The sequence below is a fragment of the Mirounga angustirostris genome, unplaced genomic scaffold (assembly GCF_029215605.1).
Source record: "Mirounga angustirostris isolate CCGP_5_RB_7025 unplaced genomic scaffold, mMirAng1.0.hap1 SCAF_9, whole genome shotgun sequence".
Lineage (NCBI taxonomy): Eukaryota > Metazoa > Chordata > Mammalia > Carnivora > Phocidae > Mirounga > Mirounga angustirostris.
The window spans coordinates 141,234,977-141,260,326 of NW_026991717.1; the positions used below are offsets into that span (position 1 = coordinate 141,234,977).

General features: G+C 49.7%; 1 protein-coding gene across 9 annotated transcripts in view; it reads left to right on the plus strand.

Annotated features, from left to right (window-relative positions):
• TECPR2 (tectonin beta-propeller repeat containing 2) overlaps positions 1-25,350 on the plus strand; it is a 106,810-nt gene that overhangs the window by 48,621 nt on the left and 32,839 nt on the right. For all 9 annotated transcript variants that reach the window (XR_010405339.1, XM_064571621.1, XM_064571625.1 and 6 more), the window contains 9 exons: positions 1,534-1,848; positions 2,659-3,653; positions 5,512-5,695; positions 7,524-7,697; positions 9,770-9,950; positions 11,047-11,188; positions 13,691-13,931; positions 14,650-14,739; positions 16,361-16,594. Coding sequence is in view for 8 of the 9 variants with exons in the window: in XM_064571621.1 (XP_064427691.1) it covers positions 1,534-1,848; positions 2,659-3,653; positions 5,512-5,695; positions 7,524-7,697; positions 9,770-9,950; positions 11,047-11,188; positions 13,691-13,931; positions 14,650-14,739; positions 16,361-16,594 (2,556 nt within the window). In the remaining variant the exon portion in view is untranslated. The remainder of the gene's footprint in view (positions 1-1,533; positions 1,849-2,658; positions 3,654-5,511; positions 5,696-7,523; positions 7,698-9,769; positions 9,951-11,046; positions 11,189-13,690; positions 13,932-14,649; positions 14,740-16,360; positions 16,595-25,350) is intronic.

The window sequence follows — 25,350 nt, forward strand, 5'->3', positions numbered from 1 at the left end:
CGTGACTGAGTCACTGCAGGAGAGGGAGTAGAGATCCTGGACCCAAGTGGGTGGGCCAGTTGCAAACCCGAGGCCTTCTAGAGTGGGGAGCAAGGCGAGGAAGAGGAGCTCCAAGCGGCAGGCTCCTGGGCCCCCAAGCGTTACTAAGCATTTTGTCTTTCTGTAATGTTAGAATACGAAGTGTAGTTAGAAGGAAAGTATCCCAAACAGTCTCTCATGAGCCAGATATTTAGGACTTGAAAGATGAAAATGTCATAAGGGCTATCTTGGCCCCAATTTTACGGTCTCTTAAGAGATGGCGGGGTGGGGGTGAATTACTTCTTAAGTCAGAGGGTAAGTCAGGATAGCTGCCATTCCAGATTATAATTTCTGTGGAAAGTGAATAAGCTCTGAGTCTTGAGTTTATGAGGGGCACCTACAGGGTGTGGTCAGGGGTGGGGAGGCTTATAGGAGGGAAGTTAAGCTCCAGACCTAGCTGTTCGGTGGGGCCTCTCTGCGGTGATGAAAATGCTCAGTTTCTGCACTGTCCACCAGTGGCTGAGCGCTTGGAATGTGGGGGGTGCAACAGTATTAAATTGTGTTTGATTTTGAATTTAGCTGCACATGACTATGGCGCTGTATTGGACAGGACAGCTCTAGACCAAGACCTGACGCCAACTGTGTGATCTTGGACGAGTTGCTTCCCTGGCCAGGCTTCACACCGAGCACAGTCCTGCCTGTCTGTCCCCAGTTGTGCACACCGCAGCCCCTAGTCTGCGCCTGACCACCCTCACAAGGGACAGCAATTCCCATCTGTCTGCTTGATGGTCCCAGAACAGTGTCGGGCACATAGTGGATACTCGGTATCCGAGGGATGGCTGAGTGGATCGAAGTGGTCCCTAGTCCTGTTCTACGTAGAGGGTACTATGGATGGAACTGTTATGGCCATGGTGACCTTGTGGTGCTGTGTTGAGAAGGATGAGTCCATGAAAGTGAGAAACTTGCTGGCTCTTGTTCATGGGCACAGAACAGGGTGACTTGACCCTCCACGGCCAGATCCTCACGCCGCTCTCTGCTCGAAATGGACACTGACTTCGTTAACGCACTTCTCTGTCCTGGCTTTGTTCTCGTGGAAATTCCCTTTCTCCCCTTAAATTTCAAGAAATATAGGTATACATACATTTTTCAAGTGCCTTTTGAGTTCTTTTATATTTAAGGCATGATCTAAGTAGGGGATATCACTAAGCCCTTTTCTTAGGTCATTTGTCTTCTTTAGGAATTATTTGCGAATTGATGTGAGAAATGCCATATACTTAGTAGTGTCCCCTTCCTATTGAGCTATTTACAGAAAATAGCCCTGACAAACCATTTTCCTGATTTTGGTGTGTGAGCTTCCTAGAGCACAGAACCGTTTGTTGGACTGTTTTGTGTGATTCTTACAGTTTCGCCAGTCTTCTGAGTTTAGCAGGCAGGTATTTAGGGTTAGCAGACCTGAATAGGAGCGTGTCGACTTTCTTGGATAAACAGCAGTAACACCCCACCCTTCTTTCTCAGGGCGAGATGGTCTGGAGATGCCAGGATGTGCAGAGCAGGCCCCCGGGCAGCGTGTGGAGAAGCCGTCGGGGGCCCCGGTTTCTGAGACGAGGCTCAGGGGCTCTTCCGTGGCCAGCTCCGTGGCCAGTGAGCCAAGGAGCAGGAGCAGCTCGCTCAACTCCACCGACAGTGGCTGCGGGCTCCAGGCAGCTCCCGAGCTGGGGAGGGGCAGCCAGCCCGCCTCACAGAGATTCAGCGTGATTAGCTCAGAAGACTTTGACCAGGAGCTTGTCGTGAAGCCTCTGAAAGTGAAAAAGAAGAGGAAGAAGAAGACAGGTACCATCCGTGGCAAAGCACACACTGACTCCTGCTTACTCGGGGGCATTCTTAGACACTTTTGGGGAGTGCTGCTTTCACTGAATGAGCACTTGCCCATTCAATGAGAAGCAGAGAAGGCCTTCAGAAAGCAAGTGTGTTCTTTCCTCAAAGGAGTTTTACTGTGAAATATTTCATGTGTTAAAAAAGTACCACGCACATGGAGAGCACCTTCATGAGGTGTAAATAATATAACAGACACCTGTGTACTTACCATCCTGCTTGATGGGTCTGGGTTTATACTTCTCAATATTTAAATAAAAATTTTGATATATCCATGTATAGCATGTATTAGACCAGAGAGGCTATGAGCCTGGATGGAAAGTCATGGAAACAGAAGATCGATGCTGGTGTCTAGATGGGTCATTTTACATTTAGTGTTGGATAGGTTACCGGACATGGGATTTAACATAGAAATGGTTGAACTTTTTACTCCTTGATTCCTGTTAGGCCTCTCGAGCTACACATACTTACCAGATTGCTAAGCATTTTAATAATTTTAAACAACTGGTCTGCAGTCCATCCTTCCCTTTGTTTTCCTCTGTTAACATTTCTTGAGTGGGGCCTGGAGCCCATCAGTGTGTCTGATGTTTGCATCCATTTAAAACATCTCTGCATGGGGATAATTCGTGCTTGAGAGATGTATTCTTCACCACTTAAATATTCTTCATTTAAAATGTATTTTTTTCCTTGAGCCAAAATTGTGTTTGTTGGTCTCTTACTCTTTATGTGGAATCATACCCCATTTTAAACATTCTTATTTTACATTAGAAGGTGGAAGCAGGAACACGTGCCACAGCTCCCTTGAATCGACTCCCTGCTATGAATTTCCGGGTGACAGTCCCCAGTCCTTGAGCACAGACCTGCTGTCCATGACCTCAAGTTTGGGCAGCATCGTGGATCGGTCGAGCACAGAGTCTCCTGACCAGGAGAGTAACCTTAGTGGTGAGGTGAATGGTGTCCTGCAGGAAAATAATGACCCCGAGGCATTCAGTGTCCTGGAGGTGCCGGAGCCTGCCCCTGACGTACTGAATGGAGGGAATGGCGACAGAGCTGGACTCCCACGATGTAACCGTGCAGACGACACAGAGCCACACAGTGCAGTGTGGACTTCACTCTTGGAGCTGAGGGAAGCTGTGGAAGGTAGTGACGTTACAGAGCTCAGAGAGGAACCTTGTCCCGCAGACGATGAACTGAATAGCAGACAGTCACCCTGTCGAGAACAGGACAGCTCTGCTGAGGCCCGGGAAGCGGAGGACATGCCTGATGTCCCCCAAAGCACTTTTTCTGAAGTCCCCTTCCTGGACCCCCTCCCGGTGCCTTCCAGCCTCAGCTGGGTCCCCCATGCCGAGCAGCGGCTGCCGGGGACCAGAGCTGACGAAGGCTGTGCTGAGGAGCCCAGCAAGGAGCAGGGCTTCCTCACGCACATGGGGGGTCCCGGCCACCTTGGCTCACATCCCTGGCACGCTGTCACTGACGGTGACACAGGCCTGAAGCAAATGGTTGCGTTGGAATGTGACACGGGGAGTGTGGGAGGACGGCTGACACCCCCGGTCTCCGCCTTGGTGGCTCACACTCGTGAGCCTCGGCTTGAGCAGCCTTCACGGGACCAGGTGTTGACGTCCAGTGACGAGGAGGACATCTACGCCCATGGGTTGCCTTCCTCTTCCTCGGAGACCAGTATGACAGAGCTCGGTGGTAGTCGCTCTCTGCAGGACCTGAGCCAGCCTGGCGCAGATGACACTGGGCTGCTAAAGTCAGATCAGGTGTGTGGGTTTGGGGTGGACCGGTTTCCTGAGGGTCCACCCAACCCATGTAGTTAAGGATGGTTATTCTTGGTCATTTTACATAAAAAATAGATTTTTTCAGAGTACTTAGTTTTCTTAGCAAGTGATTATAATTCAGTGTATTTGATTTCGAAACTAACCAGGTATTATCACTTCTTTTCCTACTAAGTCATTGTGAGGTGTGGATTATGAGTGTGAACTTATGTGTACTTTCCCCAAATGTACCGCTGGATTCTCTCAGTGCTAATCACGCGTATTGTTTGGGTAGCTCTTGCCACGTGCCGGGCAACATGCTAAGTACTTTGTAAGTTCAACTCATTTACTTCTCTAAGAACTAAACAAACCATGAAATAGGTACTGTGTGGTCCCCGTTTTATAGTGGAGGCAGTCGAGACTTAGTTACATGGCTTGCACAGGTCACATAGCAAGTGAGGGGCAAGGTTGGCCCCGGGACACCCCCCCTCAGCCTCTGTGCTGTCCTGCCTTGGCAGTGAAATGTACTGCTTAGTTGTTTGGCAACAAATGCCAAAAGGTTAGACCTTACACTCAGTTTTGCCTGTGCCCATCCTTTCTTGAGTGCCTTCGGCTGCCAGGCTCCGTGTTCGGTGTTGGCTGCTGCAGGGTGTGGATAGCCAGTCCGGATCTCAGAATCTCAGGGAGGAGCCAGACGTGCATGTCGATCATCTCAGTTGAGCAAGACTCTTGGCCAATGGTGGCGAGCCAATGCAGGGCTCTGGGAAGTGTGAGAGGGTGCCTGCCCAGGGATGCACTGGGCAGGCCGACCATGTCTCATGGGGGCGGGCTATTGGGATTCTAGGCCAGAACTTTAGAAAAGCCCTCCCCTAGGTGAGAGGGAACCTGGCACTTGGAGGACTTCTCCCTCCCTTCATGGTTCCCCCCCTCCCCTTCCAGTAGCTAGAAAGCCAAGAGATTTTTGTGGCATTGGGGAGGGGGGCTCAACATGGGGTGCAGGGCTGAATTGAGAAGGGGCAGGTGCCATTCTCTCTGAAGCGAACTTCCATATTTGGGTGATTGTGCAAGCACATTGATTTTCCTCTGTAGTTTCAGAAAACTGTTAAAACTGCAAAGACTTCGTTTAGCTTTGATTTTTTTTAAAGAATCATAGCAAGAAAACATCAGTCTATAAAGTTAAGCCAGACTGAGTGTCTTGGCCAGATTTCCATCAGCCACATGATGTGTCCTGTGTCCAGTGATTGGGACCATGCTTAAAACCCGAGGGTGAAGACACAGAGATGGTGGTAGTGCTTCTCATCCTCGTGCATCTGCAAGGATCCGATGCACAAAACACGGATCTGCACGTTGTATGAAGTGCAATACGCCTGTGCATAAAGCTAGGTCATTTTTTTTTAAAGATTTTATTTATTTATTTGACAGAGAGAGAGATAGCAAGAACAGGAACACAAGCAGGGGGAGTGGGAGAGGGAGAAGCAGGCCTCCCGCGGAGCAGGGAGCCCGACGTGGGGCTCGATCCCAGGACCCTGGGATCATGACCCGAGCCAAAGGCAGACGCTTAAAGACTGAGCCATCCAGGCGCCCCAAGCTAGGTCATTTTAATGTAAACACTGCATTAGGAAGGGTGTTCTGACATGACAGAGCGTTACCCAGGCGTGCTCTGGGTCCTAACGAGGGACGACAGCTCCCATTTCAGAACACTTCTCTCAGAGTATGGTCCAAAGATAGCAGACCCTGCATGGCTTCTCAGAGGTCCTCAGCTCTGTGACTTGAATGATACCCTGCACGCTTGTCTTGTTGACGACAGCACGACGGTGCAGCTGCGTGCTCTGCTGCAGAACTCACCAGGCTCTGTCCTTGTTAGTTTGCAGAAAGCTGGATGGGATACGCGGGTCCCGGCTACGGCATACTCAGCTTGGCGGTCTCCGAGAAGTACCTCTGGTGCCTGGACTACAAAGGCGGCTTGTTCTGCAGCGCGCTGCCGGGCGCTGGGCTCCGCTGGCAGAAGTTTGAGGACGCCGTCCAGCAGGTGGCGGTCTCACCCTCAGGTTGGCCTCCCCAGCTCCCTGTCTTGTAAGGGGAATACATGAACATGTTTTTATAAACTATGCAAACTATTTGCTTGAATTTTGAAGGATTTTTTTGAGAGAGATTAACATATTAGCCCCTTATAAAAATGTGTTCCTATTTCTTTTTTTTATGGGAGGGGAGGAGCAGAGGGAGAAAGAGAGAGGGAAGCTTAAGCAGGCTCCACACCCAACACGGGGCTCAGTCTCACGACCCTGAGACCTTGACCTGAGCCGAAATCGAGTTGGACGCTTAACTGACTGAGCCACCCAGGCACCCCTGTGTTCCTGTTTCTTAGTGTTGCTTTAAAGCAACTGAACTAATGAAGATGGACCTATGGATATGTGGGATATGTTCAGATTATTTGGGTTCCTTTCTAGAAATTATTCTTTAATGAGCGATGTGTATGCTTTGGCTGAATCATCTACTCCTTGAGTGTAAAGAAAAATGCGTTCATTCTTGCAAGCCATGGTCAGGCTAACCATTTTTAGTGAACTGGAGCAGACATCTCCTGAATGAGGTTCTACTAGGCTTTCAGCCTGTACCTCCCTTCCCTGTCCAGAATCATTTGCTCATCTGTTTTGTCATAACGTTGGCCACTTCACTTATTGGGGGGTAGATAGGTAGAATAGAAATATTTATGCGTGTTTGCCTCATAGTAACTTCTTATTGTTAGGACATTGGAGTAGAAGTCAGACAAAACATGCTCTGTGACCTTAGACTCATCCCTCGTAATTTTACTGTGTTTCAGATGGATTTCCTTGAACTCTTCCTGGTCTTTGTCACTATTTAAAATACCAGTTTGCTCAAGGTTGTTTTACCTCTTCGCTTGTTTGAAAAATATTTTTCCTTAGGTAGTGGCTGAGATCATAGTCTACTTCATTAGCTGGCGTTATATAATTGTGCGTTTTAATTCTTTCTGTCATTTACTTCTGGTTTTATCTCCCCAGCCATTTAGAAACTTTGGTCCTGTCCTGATTCTATTGATTACTTTGTGCTTCCAAACGTTCCGGCCCCTGTTGATCTAGTAAGAATTCTGTCCCCACCAGATGAGTGTAGTTGACTGAGTTGTCCTGCAGTGCCCATGTCTTGGGCGGGGAGGGGCGGGCCAGAGCCCACGGTATTCACGGGGTGCTTCGGGCTTAGCCGTCTGTCTCGCTTTTCTCCTCTTACCTCAGCTCTCCCTGTCAGACCCTCTAGTCCAGCCTGGCTGTGCTCTTGGTGATTCTCTGGTGGTTTCTTACACGTGGCCGCCTGTCCTGTGTCACACCCTCCCATCTGCATCTTTCTCCTTCCCTCCCCTTTTTCATCTTTGTTTATCAGAATCCCTTTCTGAGTAAAAAAAGGACAGCCCAGCTCAAACGCCTCCTTTCCATGCATCTTATCCCTCAGTTGGTCCAGAAGTACCCCATCTGAATCCCTCTAGGACTTTTCAACCTGTGGTGGGGCACGAGTTGTGCCTCCTGATGTAACCGTGTCAGCACTGCCACTGTCCACGTCAGGAGTGCCTGAGGTCTGTCCAGCTCAGTGTGCCGTGTCACTGGTCTGTTCTCACCTCCAGTTTCCCTAGCAGCCCTATAAGGTACAGAGAAGGAAGTCAGGCATGGAGACCGTGGGTGACTTGACACCCGAAGCCACATAGCTGGTGGGTGGTGGCCAAGGACCCAAACCTCAGTGCTGCGGGCTCTTTCCCCCGTTGAGGTAGAAGCAAAGGGGGAGAGAGGTTTTAGAAAGCTCTAGAATGAAGCTTTTTTGTGTAAGTAATTCTCCATACTTATTGGATGGTGATTAGAATTTTTATTTCTACAGGAGCTCTTCTCTGGAAGATTGAACAGAAATCTAACCGAGCTTTCGCTTGTGGAAAAGTGACCATCAAGGGGAAGCGGCACTGGTACGAAGCCCTGCCCCAGGCAGTGTTTGTGGCCCTGAGCGATGACACAGCCTGGATCATCAGGACAAATGGAGATCTGTACCTGCAGACAGGTAACTGGAGGTGGTGCTTCGGCCCCCATCAGTGGGGAGGTGATTGCTTCCTTTTTTTTTTTTTTTTCAAGATTTTATTTATTTATTTGAGAGAGAGAGAGCATGAAAGGGGGGAGGGTCGGAGGGAGAAGCAGACTCCCTGCCGAGCAGGGAGCCCGATGCGGGACTCATCCAGGGACTCCAGGATCATGACCTGAGCCGAAGGCAGTCGCTTAACCAACTGAGCCACCCAGGCGCCCGAGGTGATTGCTTCTTACTGCCCCTCGCCTGTTAGGGACATGCTTAGAGCCATCACAGTGCCTAAGGGGCTAAAAATCAATTTAAATTAAAATACTCCTGGAAAAAGAGAATTTGCTATTGGAATATATTAGCAGTTTCCTGCTACTGACTCACATTCAACCCCAGACAAATTTAGGGCAAGACTTCATAGGGTTAGTTAGTGAGATACAGAAACAGATTCTCGTTCTCCTTAAGTTAACCGTTGCCTGTCATTTATGCTGCAATGTCAGATCTTAAGGGGAAAGAATAATAGGGAAATGACATTAGAATCATTTTTTCCTTTAAGTTATGGCTGGATTTTTTTCAGCCAGGTCAAAGCCCTGCTTCTGTATACTTATTTACGTGTGGATCAGGAAGAAACAAGGAGAAATCATTTGATCTAAGTAGCAGTTCAACTTGTCCTAATGCCCTGAGGGGAACCTTCAGCTGCTGAAGGAGACTCAGTGGGACTTGTTTATTAAAAATAAACTGTAATGAGAGGGAGTGTTTATGTACTGTCAGCAAAATGGGATATGAGTTTCCAAAGGCAATGTGATTTATCAGCATCTGGAAAGGATATGGGGCGGGTGCTCTTTTTTTGGTTGTCAGGAGGCCATATTGGATTTACGTAAAGATCCATCTTCTAACCGTTTAATATTGCTGATTTGGGGAGACTGTTTTAATCTCTGTTATGAACTGTCAGCCAGGGATGATTCTCTGAGATTGAAAGTCTTTGCCCATCTGGCTCTTCCTCACGTGTGGGAGGGCCAGCGTCTCCTAGAAGCCGCTGCTTGAGCCCTGGTGGTCAGCCTTGCCAGCTCCTGGGCCATGTGCCAGCCCTGGTCTCTCCTTTCAAGTGGGAATAGCTCTCGAGAGGCAGATGCATATCCAGTTTCCACGAGCATTTGAGTTTTGTTCCTGGTGAGGAAACGGAGCACTTCAGGCCTGGAGTCGAGGAACGAATGCTCTGTTAACCAGTAGTACCAGACCTACCGTGTTAGTCTCCAGGGCTGGCCTGACGATGTGTGGTGTAAGAAGCCCCGCAGGTGACTCCCCCTGGTTGAGCGTGAGGGAAACAACCGAGGATGTGGTACCACAAGGCTCCTGTGAGCAGTCAGGGAGCACATTTGAGCACTGAGGGCTGATTGCGGGCTGACGCCACAGCGTATGGGGTTTGAGTTAACAGCTGTTCTGCAGCTTGCCCAGGACGCTATCAGGCTGCAGACAAGCTGCAAGGAGGTGGGGGAAAGAGCCCTGGATGGGGCATCAGGGACTCTGAGCTCTGGCCCTGCCATAGCCTGGCCGTGTGATGGACCTCGCCTTTCATCTCGGGAACCCCCCCCAAACAGGTAGGAGCTGGAGAGGGCAGCTGCTTTGTCAGAGCTGCTCTGCAGAGGATGGCTGCAGGCCTCAGATCTGAGGGGGCTCTGAGGCTCTGAGGGGCACAGCCGTAAAGCATGTGCTGCTCGTGGCAGGGGCCCTTTTGGCTCAGGGTCTGGCTGCTCTCCTGCCCTGGGCTTTCTTGTTCTTCCAGAACATCTTAAGCTACTTTGGGACACCAGCAGATTCCGAATTGTTAGTTCCTTCAGTTTGCAAAGAGCTTTTGAAAACACTTCGGATATGTGTGATATTTAAGCACAACTTAACCATTTTTTTGTTGACTAGACCTTAAAAAGACAAAATACTTACTACAAAAGAATATGGCAAAATACCAAAAAAAAAAAAGAGAGAGAAAGAAGCAAACAGCAGAATACGAATGAGGTGTGAAGTCCTGATTGTGTGTCTTTGGGGCTTCCTGTCTGTCTCCCTGGCAGGTCTCAGTGTGGATCGCCCCTGTGCCAGAGCCGTAAAGGTCGACTGTCCATATCCACTGTCCCAGGTTGCAGCCCGAAACAGCGTGGTGTGGGCGCTGACAGAGCAGAGAGCCCTCCTGTACCGGGAGGGCGTGAGCAGCTTCTGCCCTGAAGGGGAGCAGTGGAAATGTGACATCGTCAGGTATCAGGAGGAGGAGCAGAGACGTCTTCATCATCTTGCTTGTCCCACCCTTGGTTCTTTGTCAGCTTGACTCCCCTTAACGCACCCATGGGAGCCTTTCCTGGGCAAAGCTGCTTCTCTGGGGCTCGCCATGGTAGTAGTGTTCTCTGGAATCGTCGGAGCCGATGCCAGCAGCCTGACCGTGGAGACGCCCTGTGCCTGCTCTGACTGGCAGACTGGGCGTTGGGTCAGAGCTTAGCTTTCTGAAATGCTGCCGCCCTCTTGTGTGACCTCAAGCATCACATGATCACGGGTCTCTCACGACAGTTTCTATTCAGCGCTACCCAGTGCTGTCGGGGGGTTTCTGTGTTGCATCTCCGTGGTTTAGGGCCAAATATTTTTCCTTTATTATCATCCTAGTCAATGATGATTGATCTCTGAATGGTAATTTATTTGGTTACTTATACCACTCAAAATTTTAATTATAGAATTACCATCAAATCATTTTGCCAGTTAGAAAAATTAGACGAGGATCTTCTTGGTTTGAACCTAGCAACCCGGTCAGCGTGAGCGAGTAGTTCCTATGCGCCCCAGCGGGGCTGGGCCGGGTGTGCGAAGGTGGCTGCCCCCAGCCCTGCCCGCGCCCAGAGCGGGAGCCGCGTAACTGCCCGGAGCCGTTAGCGTAGACGGTCCTACACCGGAGGGCGCAGCCCAGCTGAGCCCCGAAGCTGGCGAGCGCTTCACCAGAGGGGCCGGGCGGGGCCGGGCGCTGCCCGCGGAGAGGCGACGTCCGCCCAGCTGCTGCCCAGCACAGCCGGGCACACGGGGGGCACTCTCCTGGCTCGATTGTGCAGGAGGGAGCAGTGGCGGAGGCGCCCTACATGCCCTCGCGCTTTTCTCGTGGGCTCTTTTCTCCCAGGGGCCTTCCCCACCATGCCAGGTTTTCAGTGTGTCTTTCAGAAGTTGCCACACGTTGAAGCAACATCTAATGCACAGTGACGTAACTCGACCCTCGAGCTTCCTTCCTTGGAACTTGTGGGTGGGGTCTAAACCCACCGGGAGCCTGCGTCCCTAGTCAGGCTGGGCGCTGACTCCCCTGTCTCGTCCCTGTTTCCAGTGAAAGGCAAGCTCTGGAAGCCGTCTGTATAGCTCTCGGGGACCAGCAGACTCTGTGGGCCCTGGACATCCGAGGGAACCTGTGGTTCAGAACTGGTGTCGCTTCCAAGAAGCCCCAGGGCGATGACGACCATTGGTGGCAAGTAGGTGCTCAGCTCAGGGCTGCTGGCCCAGGCATCTCCCCTGTTCATAGCCCTTCTCCTTAAAGAGATTGGGGAGGTTGGATTAAATTAAGAACATTCACTTGTACTCTTCGAGGAGTTAAACTTTTCACTGCATTTGAGCACATTAGAAATATCCAGGGCTTTTCATCATAGGAAATAACTTGTATAACTCTCTTTGCTTAAATGTACAGGCTCTGTTTATTATTTCTTTTTTTGTTTCGGTGTTACTTAGAAATTTATCCTTACTTGCTAACTAAGCCCGGTGATATCCTTTTGAAGACCTAGGTAATAATGATGTTTAATTCTGAACACATGGGCTAAGAAGAGCTAGACAGCAGGTTTGGAAACCCAGCCTACAATTAAAATTCATCTCTCCCCGCTTGTTCCAAAGGCCTCTAAGCAAGTGGCATTTCAACAAAGAAAGGAGAATGTTCCCACATGCTCCCAGAAAAGGAAACACTCTGCGTAATAGGAGGGTGTAAGCAAGCTCACTTTTCGTGACTTGGTCCCAGCCGGGGTGGCCTAGAATGTGTTTTTCAAGTTGTTCCTGCCCCTTTTTGGTACTGTTCAGTGTAGCTGTCACTCTCCCAGCCTCCCACGGCGGCCGGCGAGGCGGTTCTGACCCTCAGCAGCTGGAAACTAGGCAGCATCTCTTCAGTGTTTGTCCCCAGTGGCTCAGGTCATATTGTTGCCTCAGACTTGCCGTGCTGAGGGCAGGTCGTTCACTAGGTGCCCTTGGGTCTGTCGGATGAGAATGTGGAAAAAGAAGTTGTGTTTGCTCTTTGATGAGTAAGTATATGTGTACGTAGGTCTCTAATATGTCTGATACTCTTTGAAAAGTTGTACAAGTGATTTTAAAATACTTTCTCCATGCTGGTAAGCATATTACATGGTTTTACACACATGAATACACACACACTCTCACATGTATATATGTACCACACATTCCACTTTTAAGTAGCCTAAAGAAAATTAGATACCATTTTATCATATTCAGAACATTATCTTTAGAGAAATTTAATTTGACAGAATCATCTTTGAGGTATTTGGAAGCAGAATTATTTTAATTACTGTAGGACATTTCTCTGTACGGCCAGAGCCAGCTTTATGTCTGGCTGCTAAACCTTTCTTTTTTTTAATTTGCATCCTGCTTCTCTGCAAGTGTTTGGTGCTGAGACAGTCTGTCACAGACTTTCTGTGTGGCCCTGGCATGTGCAATCTCCTGGGGAGGCCGAGAGCTCCAGGCCCGGCGTTCTGTGGGCTGTGACAAGACCACGCAGCCAGGCTGGTGGATAGCGGGAAAGAGGGCCACGGGGTCCGGACGTGGTAAAGCAATAATTCACTTCAACTTCAGTTAGGGTAGTGGTTTGCAGTTAGTGCAAGTCCTTTCATGGTTGAAAAAGGGCAGATTTGTACACTTAATCAAGCACTGATTTTTACAATAATTTTGTTTGTTTTTGTTTATTAGAATTAAGTTTCCTGTAATAAATGGTGTCCCTTTCACTCAGCATTTCATTGTGCGTGACCTGGGAATGCGGCCTGCACAAGGCTGTCCTAGAAGTCGGGGAGCGACATTCTCTGTAATCGAACCTAACAGGGCAGAAGTATATGTGAAAGTCACGTGGAGTCAGATTTTGACCATCTTAGAAAGAACTTTCTAACAACCAGAGCTGCCCAACAAGAGAGAGGTTCTCCCAGAGTTGCCCTGAAGAAATGTCTTTCAGGAATGTTAGAGAAGCGGTTTGCCCACCTGAGCCAGGCTGTGCCCTTCGTATGTAGGACGGTCCTGGTTTGCGCTGTTGAACTGGCATAATTTCGATGGTCCTGGTTTAGATCATAAAGTACTTCCATCACCCTACTGATAATACCTTTTTTTTTTTTTTAAGATTTTTTTTTATTTATTTATCTCAGAGAGAATGGGAGACAGAGAGCATGAGAGGGGGAGGATCAGAGGGAGAAGCAGACTCCCCGCTGAGCAGGCAGCCCGATGTGGGACTCGATCCCGGGACTGCAGGATCATGACCTGAGCCGAAGGCAGTTGCTTAACCAACTGAGCCACCCAGGCGCCCCGATAATACCTTTTTTAACCCATATTATGATTCTAAGGATTGCACACTGTCGTCCACTGGAAATACCTAAATTTAAAAGCAAAATGACCTTTTCTCACTGATTAGAATAAAAGCCTTCAGGGGTCTGAGGGGGGATCATAGGTAATCACAAAAATAATCCTGCCGTTGTTATATAAAAATGTATAAAGCAGAAGGTGAACATTTTCTTCCATCCCTCTAAATCCGGCCCTCAGAAATAATTACAGTTAGTGGTTTGGCAGTGTCCTGGCGGACTTTCTTGGTCCTTACACAAGTGCTCGTGTGCCACGTGTATGCTGGGTATTTGCCGGGTATGCTGGGTATAGCTCTCGGGCCGCACATACAGAAGGCACTCATGGCTGCACTAAGGGTGTCTTTCTGTCCTCACCTCCAGGTGAGCATCACAGACTACGTGGTGTTCGACCAGTGCAGCTTATTCCAGACCATAATCCATGCCACACACTCGGTGGCCACGGCGGCCCAAGTGCCGGTGGAAAGGGTGGCAGATAAACTGCGCATGGCGTTTTGGTCTCAGCAGCTGCAGTGCCAGCCGAGCCTCCTAGGGGTCAACAACAGTGGCGTCTGGCTCTCCTCGGGCAAGAATGAATTCCATGTTGCTAAAGGAAATCTCATCGGTGGGTGAATCACTTTTATTTTCACATTGACTCGATCGGCAGCTTTACTTTAAAGCCAGCACTGAAAGAAAAGCTTTAAGATCTCAACTGCAGGGGATAATTTGGTGCCAGTGTGTGAAGTGTTTGTAACGGAGGCATTCTTTATGCTTTGTATTGGTTTCCTTTTTTTTAATCTGTCATTCCTACAACTTGGGTACCAGCGTTTGGATGGTGTATGATCGGTTTCTAGTGGGAATCTGTGATGATACAGGACGGGCAGATGGAGCTCATTTTTATGTTCATAATTTCACATTTAAATGAAAAGATCCACCCAAAGGTAAAAAGCTTAGTAAGAGGGAATAGTCCATTTCCTGGAGGAAAAGTTCCTGCTCTGTGGAGAACACAAGCCGCTGGTGAGATCTGTGACTGGTGGTATAAATCCACGTGTGCCCATGAGGGCTTCGTTTCTGTGAGTGAAGCCCTGCTTTGTGAATTTTCTCCAACTCTCCTCCCTCTGCACGACCGCCCCCCCGCCCCAACCCTGGGCAAGACTGTGGCTCTGCTTGTCAGCGTAGAAGGAAAAACAAGGGACTGGCCTCACATCACTGGCTGGCGTGGACCTCCTAATTTAAGGGCATTCTGGAATTAGCTATAAGAGGTTTTGACGTAGTCTAGAACTAAAGCTCTGGAGTGTGTGTGTTGTCTTCTTTCTTTAACACTTCCTATTGGTTCCTTCTAGGCACTTACTGGAATAATGTTGTTCCCCGGGGGACAGCTTCTGCAACAAAGTGGGCCTTTGTGCTGGCTTCCACTGCTCCCACAAAGGAAGGTTGGTTGAGAAATATAAGCGCATGGGTTGGCAGTTGAAAAGTGAAAACCATGCTCTGACCATGACCTAGTTGGGATGGGGCGTGGCTGTGTGGGCCTCAGAGACAGGGCCTCAGAGACGATGCAGTGGCTTCCCAGGCAAGCAGCCCTTGTTGGCTGAGCCAAGGCCCGCAGAGCTGGATAGGCCTGAGCAGGAGAGAAGGCTCTGGTGTGGGGACGTTGAATGAGTCTAAAGGCAGGGCGTCATTCCGAAGGAGAGGAATACCCAGTGTCCCACTGGGGCCGCAGCTGGAGACTTCCAGTGATGTGTCACGGGACTATAACACTGCAGTCGGTAGGCACCAGCCTTCATGGGGCACCTTCTCATTTCCCCTTGTGAAGTCTTCTCTCACCTCCTAGCAACCGCTTTCAATCTGGTTTACAGCTTCTGGCTAGTCTAAGTCCCACGGTTGTGCCCTGTTAGGACAGGCCTTTCCTACAGAGCACACCTCCCGTTGACTCCGGTCAGAGCTCCCCTGCCCTCCCGGAGCGTGGGGTTTGGAGCCAGGAGAGGCAGTGCTGCTCGCAGTGAGCCACGAGACCCCTCTGGGAAGTGGCTGAAGGCTCCTCCTAGGATTGTCCTGAGGGTCGGATGAGAAGACGCCATGAAGCCTATGGTTCAGAGGAAGCAGCTGGTTAGTTCGAGCGATTAGTCCCACCAGAATTTGGCTAACTTGTCATTACGGGAAAATGTTTACTCGCCTGATCGTTCTGACCATAATTCTGAAATCTGTAAGCTCTGAAAACTGTAGGTTATATCCTGAGATTAGCACAAAATCATTTGGCAGCAAAACCTGGCCCAAACCGATGTGAGGCTACTTATTTATCCATCGATTATGAGTATGCACACATTTTGTGGCAAGAATGTTACTGCATTTCATTGCTGCCTGGCTCCCTGAGGCTGTTACTTAAATATGTGGCATACCCATTACCTCAGGTTTTCAAAATCCTAAAAGTTGTGAATTCTAAAACCTATCTGGCCACAAGTTTTAGATAATATATATAGTGATGGAACCTTGAACCTTCCCAGGGGTTACCTGCATTTTAAACTCAATCTGTTAAGTCTAAAAGACTGTATAAATATGGTAGAGAGGAGGCGAGGGTGGATTTTGAGGAGAGAATGGGGAGAGGAGGCGTTCCAGCTTTCCAGGTCTCCCCAGGAGCCTCCCCCCCGATCTGCCCACCCACATACCACCCCCCCAGACCAGAACAGGGGAACTGTGGCTCCATCGTTCCGAGGAATTGCTGACCTCACTCCAGCGCACCAGTCAGTCTCCCCAGTCAGAGACTCCCCAGCCCTTCTGAAACGTCCAAGGTCAGAGCCGCTGAGGCAACATTGTAGCCTTCACCAGGTCTCGGAAGCCCTGCTTTCTTTCCTCCCTTTAGAACGTCTCAGGCTTAGGTCTTAACTGGCTGGCCACGGGGGGCGCCTCTGACTTCTGGCTTGCGGTCCCTTGAGCACTCCTGCACAGCAGTGGCCCTGGGAGGCGGGAGTGGTGGCGTGTGCTGCCAGGCGTCAGCTGCCCACGGGCCGGGGCTGCCTCGTGCATCTCGTCAGTGACAGACACGAACCTTTTCCGCAGGAAGCTCCTTGTGGTTGTGCCAGAGCAGCAAGGATCTGTGCAGCGTCAGCGCCCAGAATGCTCAGTCCCGCCCCTCCACGGTGCAGCTGCCTCCCGACGCGGAGATGAGGGCGTACGCCGCCTGCCAGGACGCGCTGTGGGCCCTGGACAGCCTCGGCCAGGTGTTCATCAGGACGCTCTCCAAGAGCTGCCCCACGGGCATGCACTGGACGCGGCTGGACCTTTCCCAGCTAGGTATGGCCCCCGTGCTCACCTCGCATGAATTCTTACAGGACCTTGTGTAGGTTGCTGGATTGCAGGGGATTAAGTGGCCACTCTTGTAGATTGAATGGACCTCTTCATTTTGTAAGGAGCTTGACTTCCCCACTGCGTACAGCGTGGAGGGCCTGCAAAACCCAGGAGGAGTGTAGACGCAGAGGAAGTTGCCCCTAGAACTGCTTGATGCAGCTGCCTCTGCCAGTCCGACTCAGTGTGGTGCGTTGCTTTGTGCCCTTTGAGTCTGGAAGAAGAGGTGTGTCCTGCGTCAGCCTCAGCCCCCATTCGCCTGTCCCTCTGCAGCTAGAACAGTGCCCAGCGAGCGAGTGTCCATTCTTACTCGAGCAGTCTGAGATGATGTGCGTCTCCTGATGGCAGCTCTTCTCAGAGTCTCCCCTCAAAGGTTACTGAGCCAGCCAAGGAGCATGCTGCCGATTATCAGTAATTCATTTGTATTCCAAAAAACAAGATATTAGAGGGAGCCCACAGCGTTAGGTTATTCTCCAGGCAAGTTCTTGATCGACCGGCAGCTTATGGGGGGCTAGTCTGACAGCAGAGACTTGTCTGAAGGCGGAGGCTGCTCCAGGCATCTCCAGAAGGTCCACATAAGCCTTAGGAACACTCCCCTGCCATACAGTTTCCCATTTTGGTAAACGGACAACCAGTGTTTTTTGTTTGTAGGTGGAAAAGTTGAATTGTACAAGCATTTAATATTTCAGAATTCAACCACATGTACTCAGAGAAAAAGGGGAGAGGCGCCTGGCTGGCTCAGTAGAGCATATGACTCTTAATCTCTGACTCATAAATTTGAGCCCCACATTGGGCTTAGATTTTACTTTAAATATATACATACATAGGGGCGCCCTAAGTGTCTGCCTTCAGCGCAGGTCCTGGGATCAGCCCTGCTTTGGGCTCCCTGCTCAGTGGGAGTCTTTTCCCTCTCCCTCTGCTCCTCCCCCCATTTGTGCGCTCTCTCTCTCTCTCTCTCTCTCTCTCGCACACATGCTCTCTCTCTTTCAAATAAATTTGAAATAAATAAGAAGTACACAAGCTCCTATTTAAAAAAAAAAAAATATATATATATATATATGCGTGCCTCCCCAGCAGCCCCTGGCTGCATCTCTGGCTGCCAGGAGCCTCTCACCATCCCATGAAGCAGGCCAGGCCTCAGCTGCTCTTCAGCTCATGTGGCTCCTGTAAGGTGCTGTATAGAAAGATCATTGTTCTTTTGGCTAGCAAGCCTCCAGATATAATCCAGCTTAAATAAGGGGGAGGTTGGCTCTCAACTGAAGAAGCAAACTGTCCCAAAGCTGGGAATAGTCCAAGGTCATGCTTAGTTCAGCAGCACATATACTAAAAATAGGAATTTTCCAGGGTCATTTTGATGACTTAAGCTTTTGGCCTCGTAAGCTGTCTTTTGAACCTAATCCCAGCACTGGGGCCGTCCCCTTCCAGCTTTTGAGAGTATTTACCGGCCACCATTACTGACAGTGACCGAACGGACAAAGCTGTGGCTGCTCATGGCCCTGAGTGCTGGTGATGGGGGTCCCTCCTGCCTGCCCTGGGAAGCCTTGCCACCATCCAGAGATCTGGCCGGAGCCTTTCTCTAGCAGCCCCAACCAGACCAGTTTGGGAGATGCTACCAGTTCCTTCTGGAGGTCAGGAGGCCAGGGCACAGTTTGTGCCCTCCCACGACTGAATCTCAAGGCCTGTGGGAGGCCTTGCTCTTCTGCACAGTCTGGGTGAGAGGCAGAGCTGTTTCCCTGCAGCAACCCCTCCATGTCCCTCAGAGGACACCATGCGCTGTGGTGGGCACCGAGTGGATGGCATGCTGCCAGGCTGCATGGAGTCGGAAGCAGCTGTGCCCAGGCCTACAGGTACTGGGCCCACAGTTCACGTCTCCCTTCCAGACCAGTCCAGTCCTCCCAGCACTGGCTAGCTGGCTAGACTCCTGCAGATCTCTGGGGTGCCCATTTGGGCTTCAGTGGGGTGGCAGTTCTTTCCAGGGGAGAAACTCCACTTTGGTGGGACGAAGGCTCAGTTTAAGAGACCTGATCCTGGGCAGGCTCCAGGATCCTGGGCGAGCTGCTGGGTTCCCTTATTTATTTATTTATTTATTTATTTATTTATTTATTTATTTATTGTTAAGATTTTATTTATTTATTTGACAGAGAGAGACATAGTGAGAGCAGGAACACAAGCAGGGGGAGTGGGAGAGGGAGAAGCAGGCTTCCCGCAGAGCAGGGAGCCCGATGTGGGGCTCGATCCCAGGACCCTGGGATCATGACCTGAGCCGAAGGCAGACGCTTAACGACTGAGCCACCCAGGCGCCCTGGGTTCCCTTATTTAAACCTCAACTTCTCACCTTCCTAATGGGAACAGCAGTCTCCACCGCAGAGAGATGATGCAAGGAAGCATCCGGGGTCAACGTGAGCTTCTTGGGCAGGTGTCCTAGGTGGGGTCCCTGTCGAGCCAACACTAACTGCATTGCTCCCCAGGCTGGTGGGGGCTATCTAACCATGTGCCTGGTGGGGTGATTGTGGGAAGCACTGCCTTTCTTAGTCTGAGCTCTAGATTTTGTTTATTTATCTGGGTTGGTAGCAGACACTGAAATGATGGAGATAGAATCCTTTTCCCATTTTCTAAATGTAGAAGAACACAGCACGTCCTGAGTTGGTAGGGTTCGTGTTGGGCAGAGGAGGTGGACGGGGTGAGGTAGGAAAGGTGCTGGCCTCCCACTGTGCCGGGAGCGGGGAGGGTAACAGGCAGGCAAGGACCACCAGGTGTTATGTTGCTGGGCTCTCTCCAGGGTGGTCTTTGTAGCCTGTGGGGCAAACAGGTGAATCAAGTGCCTTTTTAAATTATTATCTAGGGGCACCTGGGTGGCTCAGTCGTTAAGCATCTGCCTTCGGCTCAGGTCATGATCCCAGGGTCCTGGGATCGAGCCCCGCATCGGGATCCCTGCTCGGTGGGAGGCCTGCTTCTCCGGAACTCTCCCGCTCCCCCTGCTTGTGTTCCCTCTCTCGCTGTGTCTCGCTCTGTCAAATAAATAAATAAAATCTTAAAATAAGTAAATAAACAAATTTGTATTATCTAAATGAGGGGATGAAGATTTTAAGTTTAGCTGTTGCTCCCCGCCCAGGGCCCCACATGGGAGCGGCCATGGCAGGTTGTCATAAGGCAGCAGGCATCGAATAGTAGTGAATAGAAAGTGTAGTGATCGAGGTAGCGTTCATGCTGCCTTGAATTACTTATCTGGGATTAATGGGATGCTTCATTGGCCATGGTGGGTGCTCACAGCAATGAAAGGAAGCACAGCCTTTTAGGACTATGACTCTGCATGTGAGGATTTTGTTCAACATGAAACTTCTCTTTCCCAAATGTACTCTTTTTCCTGATTTCGCTCTTCTTCTCCCATTGAATTCTTCTGGAAAGGGCAGAATCCCCTGGCTGTTTGGGGCCAGTGCCTTAGCGCTGTCTCTTCCTCTACCCCGTGGGGTCTCCGAGGCTCTTCTCCCTGCTCCCCTCCGCCCATGCAGTAGTGTGCCCACCTTTCCCATGGTGCCAGAGCTATCTTCCTGAGAAGAACCCTCAGCATGAGAGAGCACCACAGTGCGCCGGCTTCAGGGTGGCCCGCAAGGCCATCGCAGCCTGGCCCGGCCTTCCTTGCACTTGTCTTGCCACGGCCTAGAATGTCCTCCCTGCTTTGTCCTTCCCCCGGCTCTTCTTCCTTCAGGCCTCCGCCAAGACTGTCCCCCGCCCCACCCCCGGCCTCCTTCAGTCCGCATTCCCTCGGGACGCTTGCCTCTCCCCCCACCCCCCACCCCGTGCCCTGAGTGCCCTGCTCCTGCTCTGTCACAGCAGCCCTTTCAGGCTGACCCCATGTAGTGTTTGCACACAGAGGGGTCCACTTGCTTGGCCACATCATGCCCAGTGGGAAACTAGACCGTCAGGGAAACTGGTTGTTACTGGTAACTCCCATTTCTAAGTAATTCTGGGATACGAGGTTTTTTTTTAGTTTTTGTTTGTTTTAGGGATTTTATTTATTTGTCAGAGAGAGAGAGAGCACAGCGGGGGGGGGGGGGGGTGACAGGCAGAGGGAGAAGCAGGCTCCCCACTAAGCAAGGAGCCCAATGCGGGACTCGATCCCAGGACCCTAGGATCATGACCTGAGCCGAAGGCAGACAGTTGACTAACTGAGCCATCCAGGCGCCCCGGGATATGAGTTTTGATCCTGTCTTTGGCCTTGATCCTAATAATAATAAAACTGCATAACAGGCAGGTATGAGAACGATCATTGGTTAATCCACCTCCAAGTTGCCACCATTTTGTTCAGGGATGTGATTTATCTGTGCTGTTCTCTGCAGTCCTGGCCTCTTCTTAACAGGTATCCTGACATCACAGACGTGAAACATGAAAGCCTGTCTTCCCGGTGCTGATGGTGGGGTGTGGCCCACCTCATGCCGGCCATACCAGGTTCTTGTAAAGTCTGGAATGTCACCAGCTTTTACATTGCAAGCAGAAATATCAGTTTTGGGGTGCCTGGGTGGCTCTCCCTTCAGCTCAGGTCATGATCCCAGGGTCTTGGATCCCAGAGCCAGGGGAAGGACAGAGCCCGGAGGACATCCCAGGCTTCCTGTTAAGCAGGGAGCCCGCTTCTCCCTCTCCCTCTGCCCCTCCCCACCGCTCATTCTCACTCTCTCTCTCAAATAAATAAAATCTTTAAAAAAAAAAAAGAAAAATTTCAGTTTCATGGATGACTTTTGCAAAGTATCAAGTCATGAACGTGATTTCTACCTTTCATTTCTTTCTTAAAACCTAACATCACTCTTTTCTGCCCCTAATCAAATTACCATGTCAGTTGCTGCTTTGAGATTAAATTAAGAAAATTCTAAAATGTCTGTCTACTGGGGCTCCTGGGTGGCTCAGTCGTTAGGCGTCTGCCTTCAGCTCAGGTCATGATCTCAGGGTCCTGGGGTGAAGCCCCACATCAGGCTCCTTGCTCAGCGGGAAGCCTGCTTCTCCCTCTCCCACTCCCCCTGCTTGTGTTCCCTCTCTTGCTGTGTCTCCCTCTGTCAAATAAATAAATAAAATCTTTTCAAAAAAAAAAAAAATAGGGGCGCCTGGGTGGCTCAGATGGTTAAGCCTCTGCCTTCAGCTCAGGTCATGATCCCAGGGTCCTGGGATCGAGTCCCACATCGGGCTCCCTGCCCCTTGGGGAGCCTGCTTCTCCCTCTGCCTCCCTGCCTCTCTCTGTCTGTCTCTCATGAATGAATAAATAAAATCTTTAAAAAAATAAAAAACAAAATAAAACAAAAAAACAAAAACAATAAATAAATAAATAAATAAATAAAATATCTGTCTACTGAACCCAGCTTTAGAGACTGAATATGGAGTTTTGTGATCTATTATAGTCCTAGTTTTTAGAAGAAAATTTGCATCATTTAACAGATATTTAAGATGCTGATAACATTTCATTTCCCAGTATACATAAATATGCATTCTATCAGACATTGGAATATTTAGCAAACTAATACAGTTTGTAATTTAATTTATCTGGTCGCAGCATTTTAAGATTTTCTTTTTTTTTTTTTTTTTTTAATTTATTTGAGAGAGAGAGAGCACAAGAGGGGGTAGGGTCAGAGGAAGAAGCAGACTCCCTGCTAAGTAGGGAGCCCGATGTGGGACTCGATCCCGGGACTCCAGGATCATGATCTGAGCCGAAGGCAGTTGCTTAACCAACTTAGCCACCCACACGCCCCCTCTGGTCGCAGCATTTAATGAGGAAATATTTAGTGTCAGTTTTTGCCTTTAGGTAACAAATAGGATTATATTAGGCAGTAATTTATGCAGAAAAGTGTTTTGTAAATAGTAAAACACCAAATAAATGTTACTTTTTATCCTAAAATATATGCTGAAAAATAATCCTAAAGGAAAAATGTCTCCTTTGTTGAATAAAGTAATTAATAAATAGAAAAAACAACAGGGAAAGGCAAGAAAATTGTAGTGTGTCTGTGTTCATCAGGCTGGTCACGTAGTAATGGGCCCAAAATGTCAGCAACTTCATATAATGTTGCTTCCCTGCTGCCACAGAGTTGGCTCTCAACCTTTGACTCCTAGTCCCTTAGGATTGTGTCCCTTGGGTGGCAGTTTGCTGGCCCTGCTGCTGAGCCCTGTGGCTTCCCTGGGTTGTTCACCATAGCAGGGACAGCTGAAAGGCCCCTTGCCAGCTCTCTTATGGTTCAGCGCAGAAGTCGCTTCTGCCTGTCACAGCCCATTGTCCAGACTAGCGACGGGCCCCGCCTAACTCGCAGGGACCTAAGGGCAGTGTGGAGTGTTTGGGGAGGGCAGGAGTCTCTCCCCCTGTCCTGAGCATCTCTGGATTCAGGCAGCCTGGGGGGCCCTCTGTGAGGTGGGAAACTGCAGCCTTCAGTTAAACGTCTTCTTCTTTGACCTGTCTCTTCACTTCCGAATGTGTATTCTAGTTGCCTTTACTTTTGTCCTGAAAGAATATTCCTGGAATATGAGCTGTGTGTTCTGGTGGCAGTGGCGTTAGTCACTGCTGTCGGAGATGCTGGCCCGGTGTACCTTTGTCACCATGTAACTGTTCTCGCCATCCACTATTGCCTAGAGTTCCTAGTAGGGCAGATTGAAGACTCCAGCATAAAATTAATTGTCATTTAACATTTTAAAATTAGCATTTGTTTCTCAGCTATTTCTGTAATTTCCTGCTGAAGGTAGTGTATTTTGATTGGTACCAGTCTTTCACTATGTAATGTTAGAGCTCTGGGAAATCCATTTGAACTCCCTGGTAAGATATTCTGTAAAAGAGTAAGGAAGGAAAAACTACAGTTAACTTCAGTGTATGCACAGAGGAATACCGAGAACTGTTCGTGTAGTGGTCAGTGAATACTTTCCAGCTGGTGTCCTAACTGAAGGCACCGGACAGGATTTCCACATAGCAGGGTCCATGCCTGGGCCTCAGCACAGATCCGTGGGCTGCCATCCACTCGCAGTGACAACTGTGAGCTGGCTGACAGGAGCACGGCCACGGGGCGTAGTTGCACCACCTTCTCCCCCTGCTTTAAAGTCAGAATGACCCACTGCAATTACAAACTCAGAGAAAAACACTGTCAAGAAAAAGAAAAGGCAAGCCACGGACCGGGAGAAAAGAGGCACAAAGTGTATGTCTGACAAAAAGACTCGTATCCAGAATATACAAAGAAAGCCTCTAACTCAGTCATCAAAAGACAGACCATTCAGGGACGCCTGAGAGGCTCAGTCAGTTAAGCGTCTGCCTTTGGCTCAGGTCATGATCCCAGGGTCCTGGGATCGAGTCCCACATCGGGCTCCTTGCTCAGCAAGGAGCCTGCTTCTCCCTCTGCCTGCCTCTGTCTCTCTGTCTGATAAATAAATAAAATCTTAAAATATATATATTTAAAAAAAAAAAAGACCATTCAGTTTGAAAAATGCGCAAAAGACTTGAATAGGCATTTCACAGAAGAAGATATACCCAGTAAGCAAGTTATGCCCCATAAGCACATTAAAAGATTCTCAGCATCATTGGTTAACAGGGAAATGCAAGTTAAAACCATGACGAGATACCTCTTCACACCTCCTAGAATGGCCAATGTGAAAAAGGGGGCAAGACCAGGTGCTGGTAAGGGTAGCAGCATGTGGGCAGTGGCACGCACAGCTGGTGGGTGTGCAGGATGGCAAGTGTACGCCCACCCTGTGGGCCTGCACTTCATTTCTAGGTACCATTCGAGAAAAACAACACATGCTCACAAAAAAGTCTTCTATAGGAGTGACTGTAGCAGCTTTACTCCTAAAGGCAGGAAGTGGACACGGCCCAGACGTCCATTGCCAGGGGGCTGGGTAAACTGCGGTATTGGCGTGCAGTGGAGTAATGCTCACAACATAAAGAAGTGACACTGGGGACGAATCCTGCACACGTTCCATGGAGCGACAGAGACACAGCCCAGAGAGAGCCTGCCTGTGATTGTTTATGTGGACCTCTAGACCAGACTAAACTGACCCATGCTGATAGAAATCAGAAAAGTGGGTGCCTCGGAACCAAGGGGATTGACACAGAGGAGCCCAGGGGAACTTCCCGGAGTGATGAAAATGTTCTATAACTTGACAGGACGTTGGTTCCCTGGGTTATTCATCTGTCAAAACTGACTGAACGGAACATCCAATCTGTGCATTCACTGGCGTCCCAGAGGGCAGATGGCTGGTGTGGAGGAGTCAGGCTGGCCTGGGTTCAGACCTTTGCCTCCTGGCTTAGCATCATCCTCGCCCTGGGACCTGGGGCAAGTCTTCGTGTCTGAGTCCCGACAACCTTGAGCGTGACCTGAGCTAGTAAGTCACCTCGCGTCACTGGTGCAGGGCTTGAAGTGAGGCTGTCAGACTTAGCTGCTCCCTGTCCCACAGCACCTGCTCTGCCAGGTAGACTATTAATCAAGTGTAATTTCTCCTTAAAGCCTCCTCCCATTTCCTTTTCTCTTAAAATTGGTTTAATCAACCAGGAGAAATGTGAACAGAAACATGAAGATTCTAGGAGATGTAGCTACTTCATACGAATTCTCAGGATCAGGATTCCCGATAAAGAGGAGTTCCTCTCCCCAGAGGCAGAATTTGCTGGTGGTATGCGCTTACGTGGTGAAGCTAGGATGAGGCCCACACAGATACTAACCCTGCGTTTCTTGGCTCGGGGCCCCGTGCTGACAGCA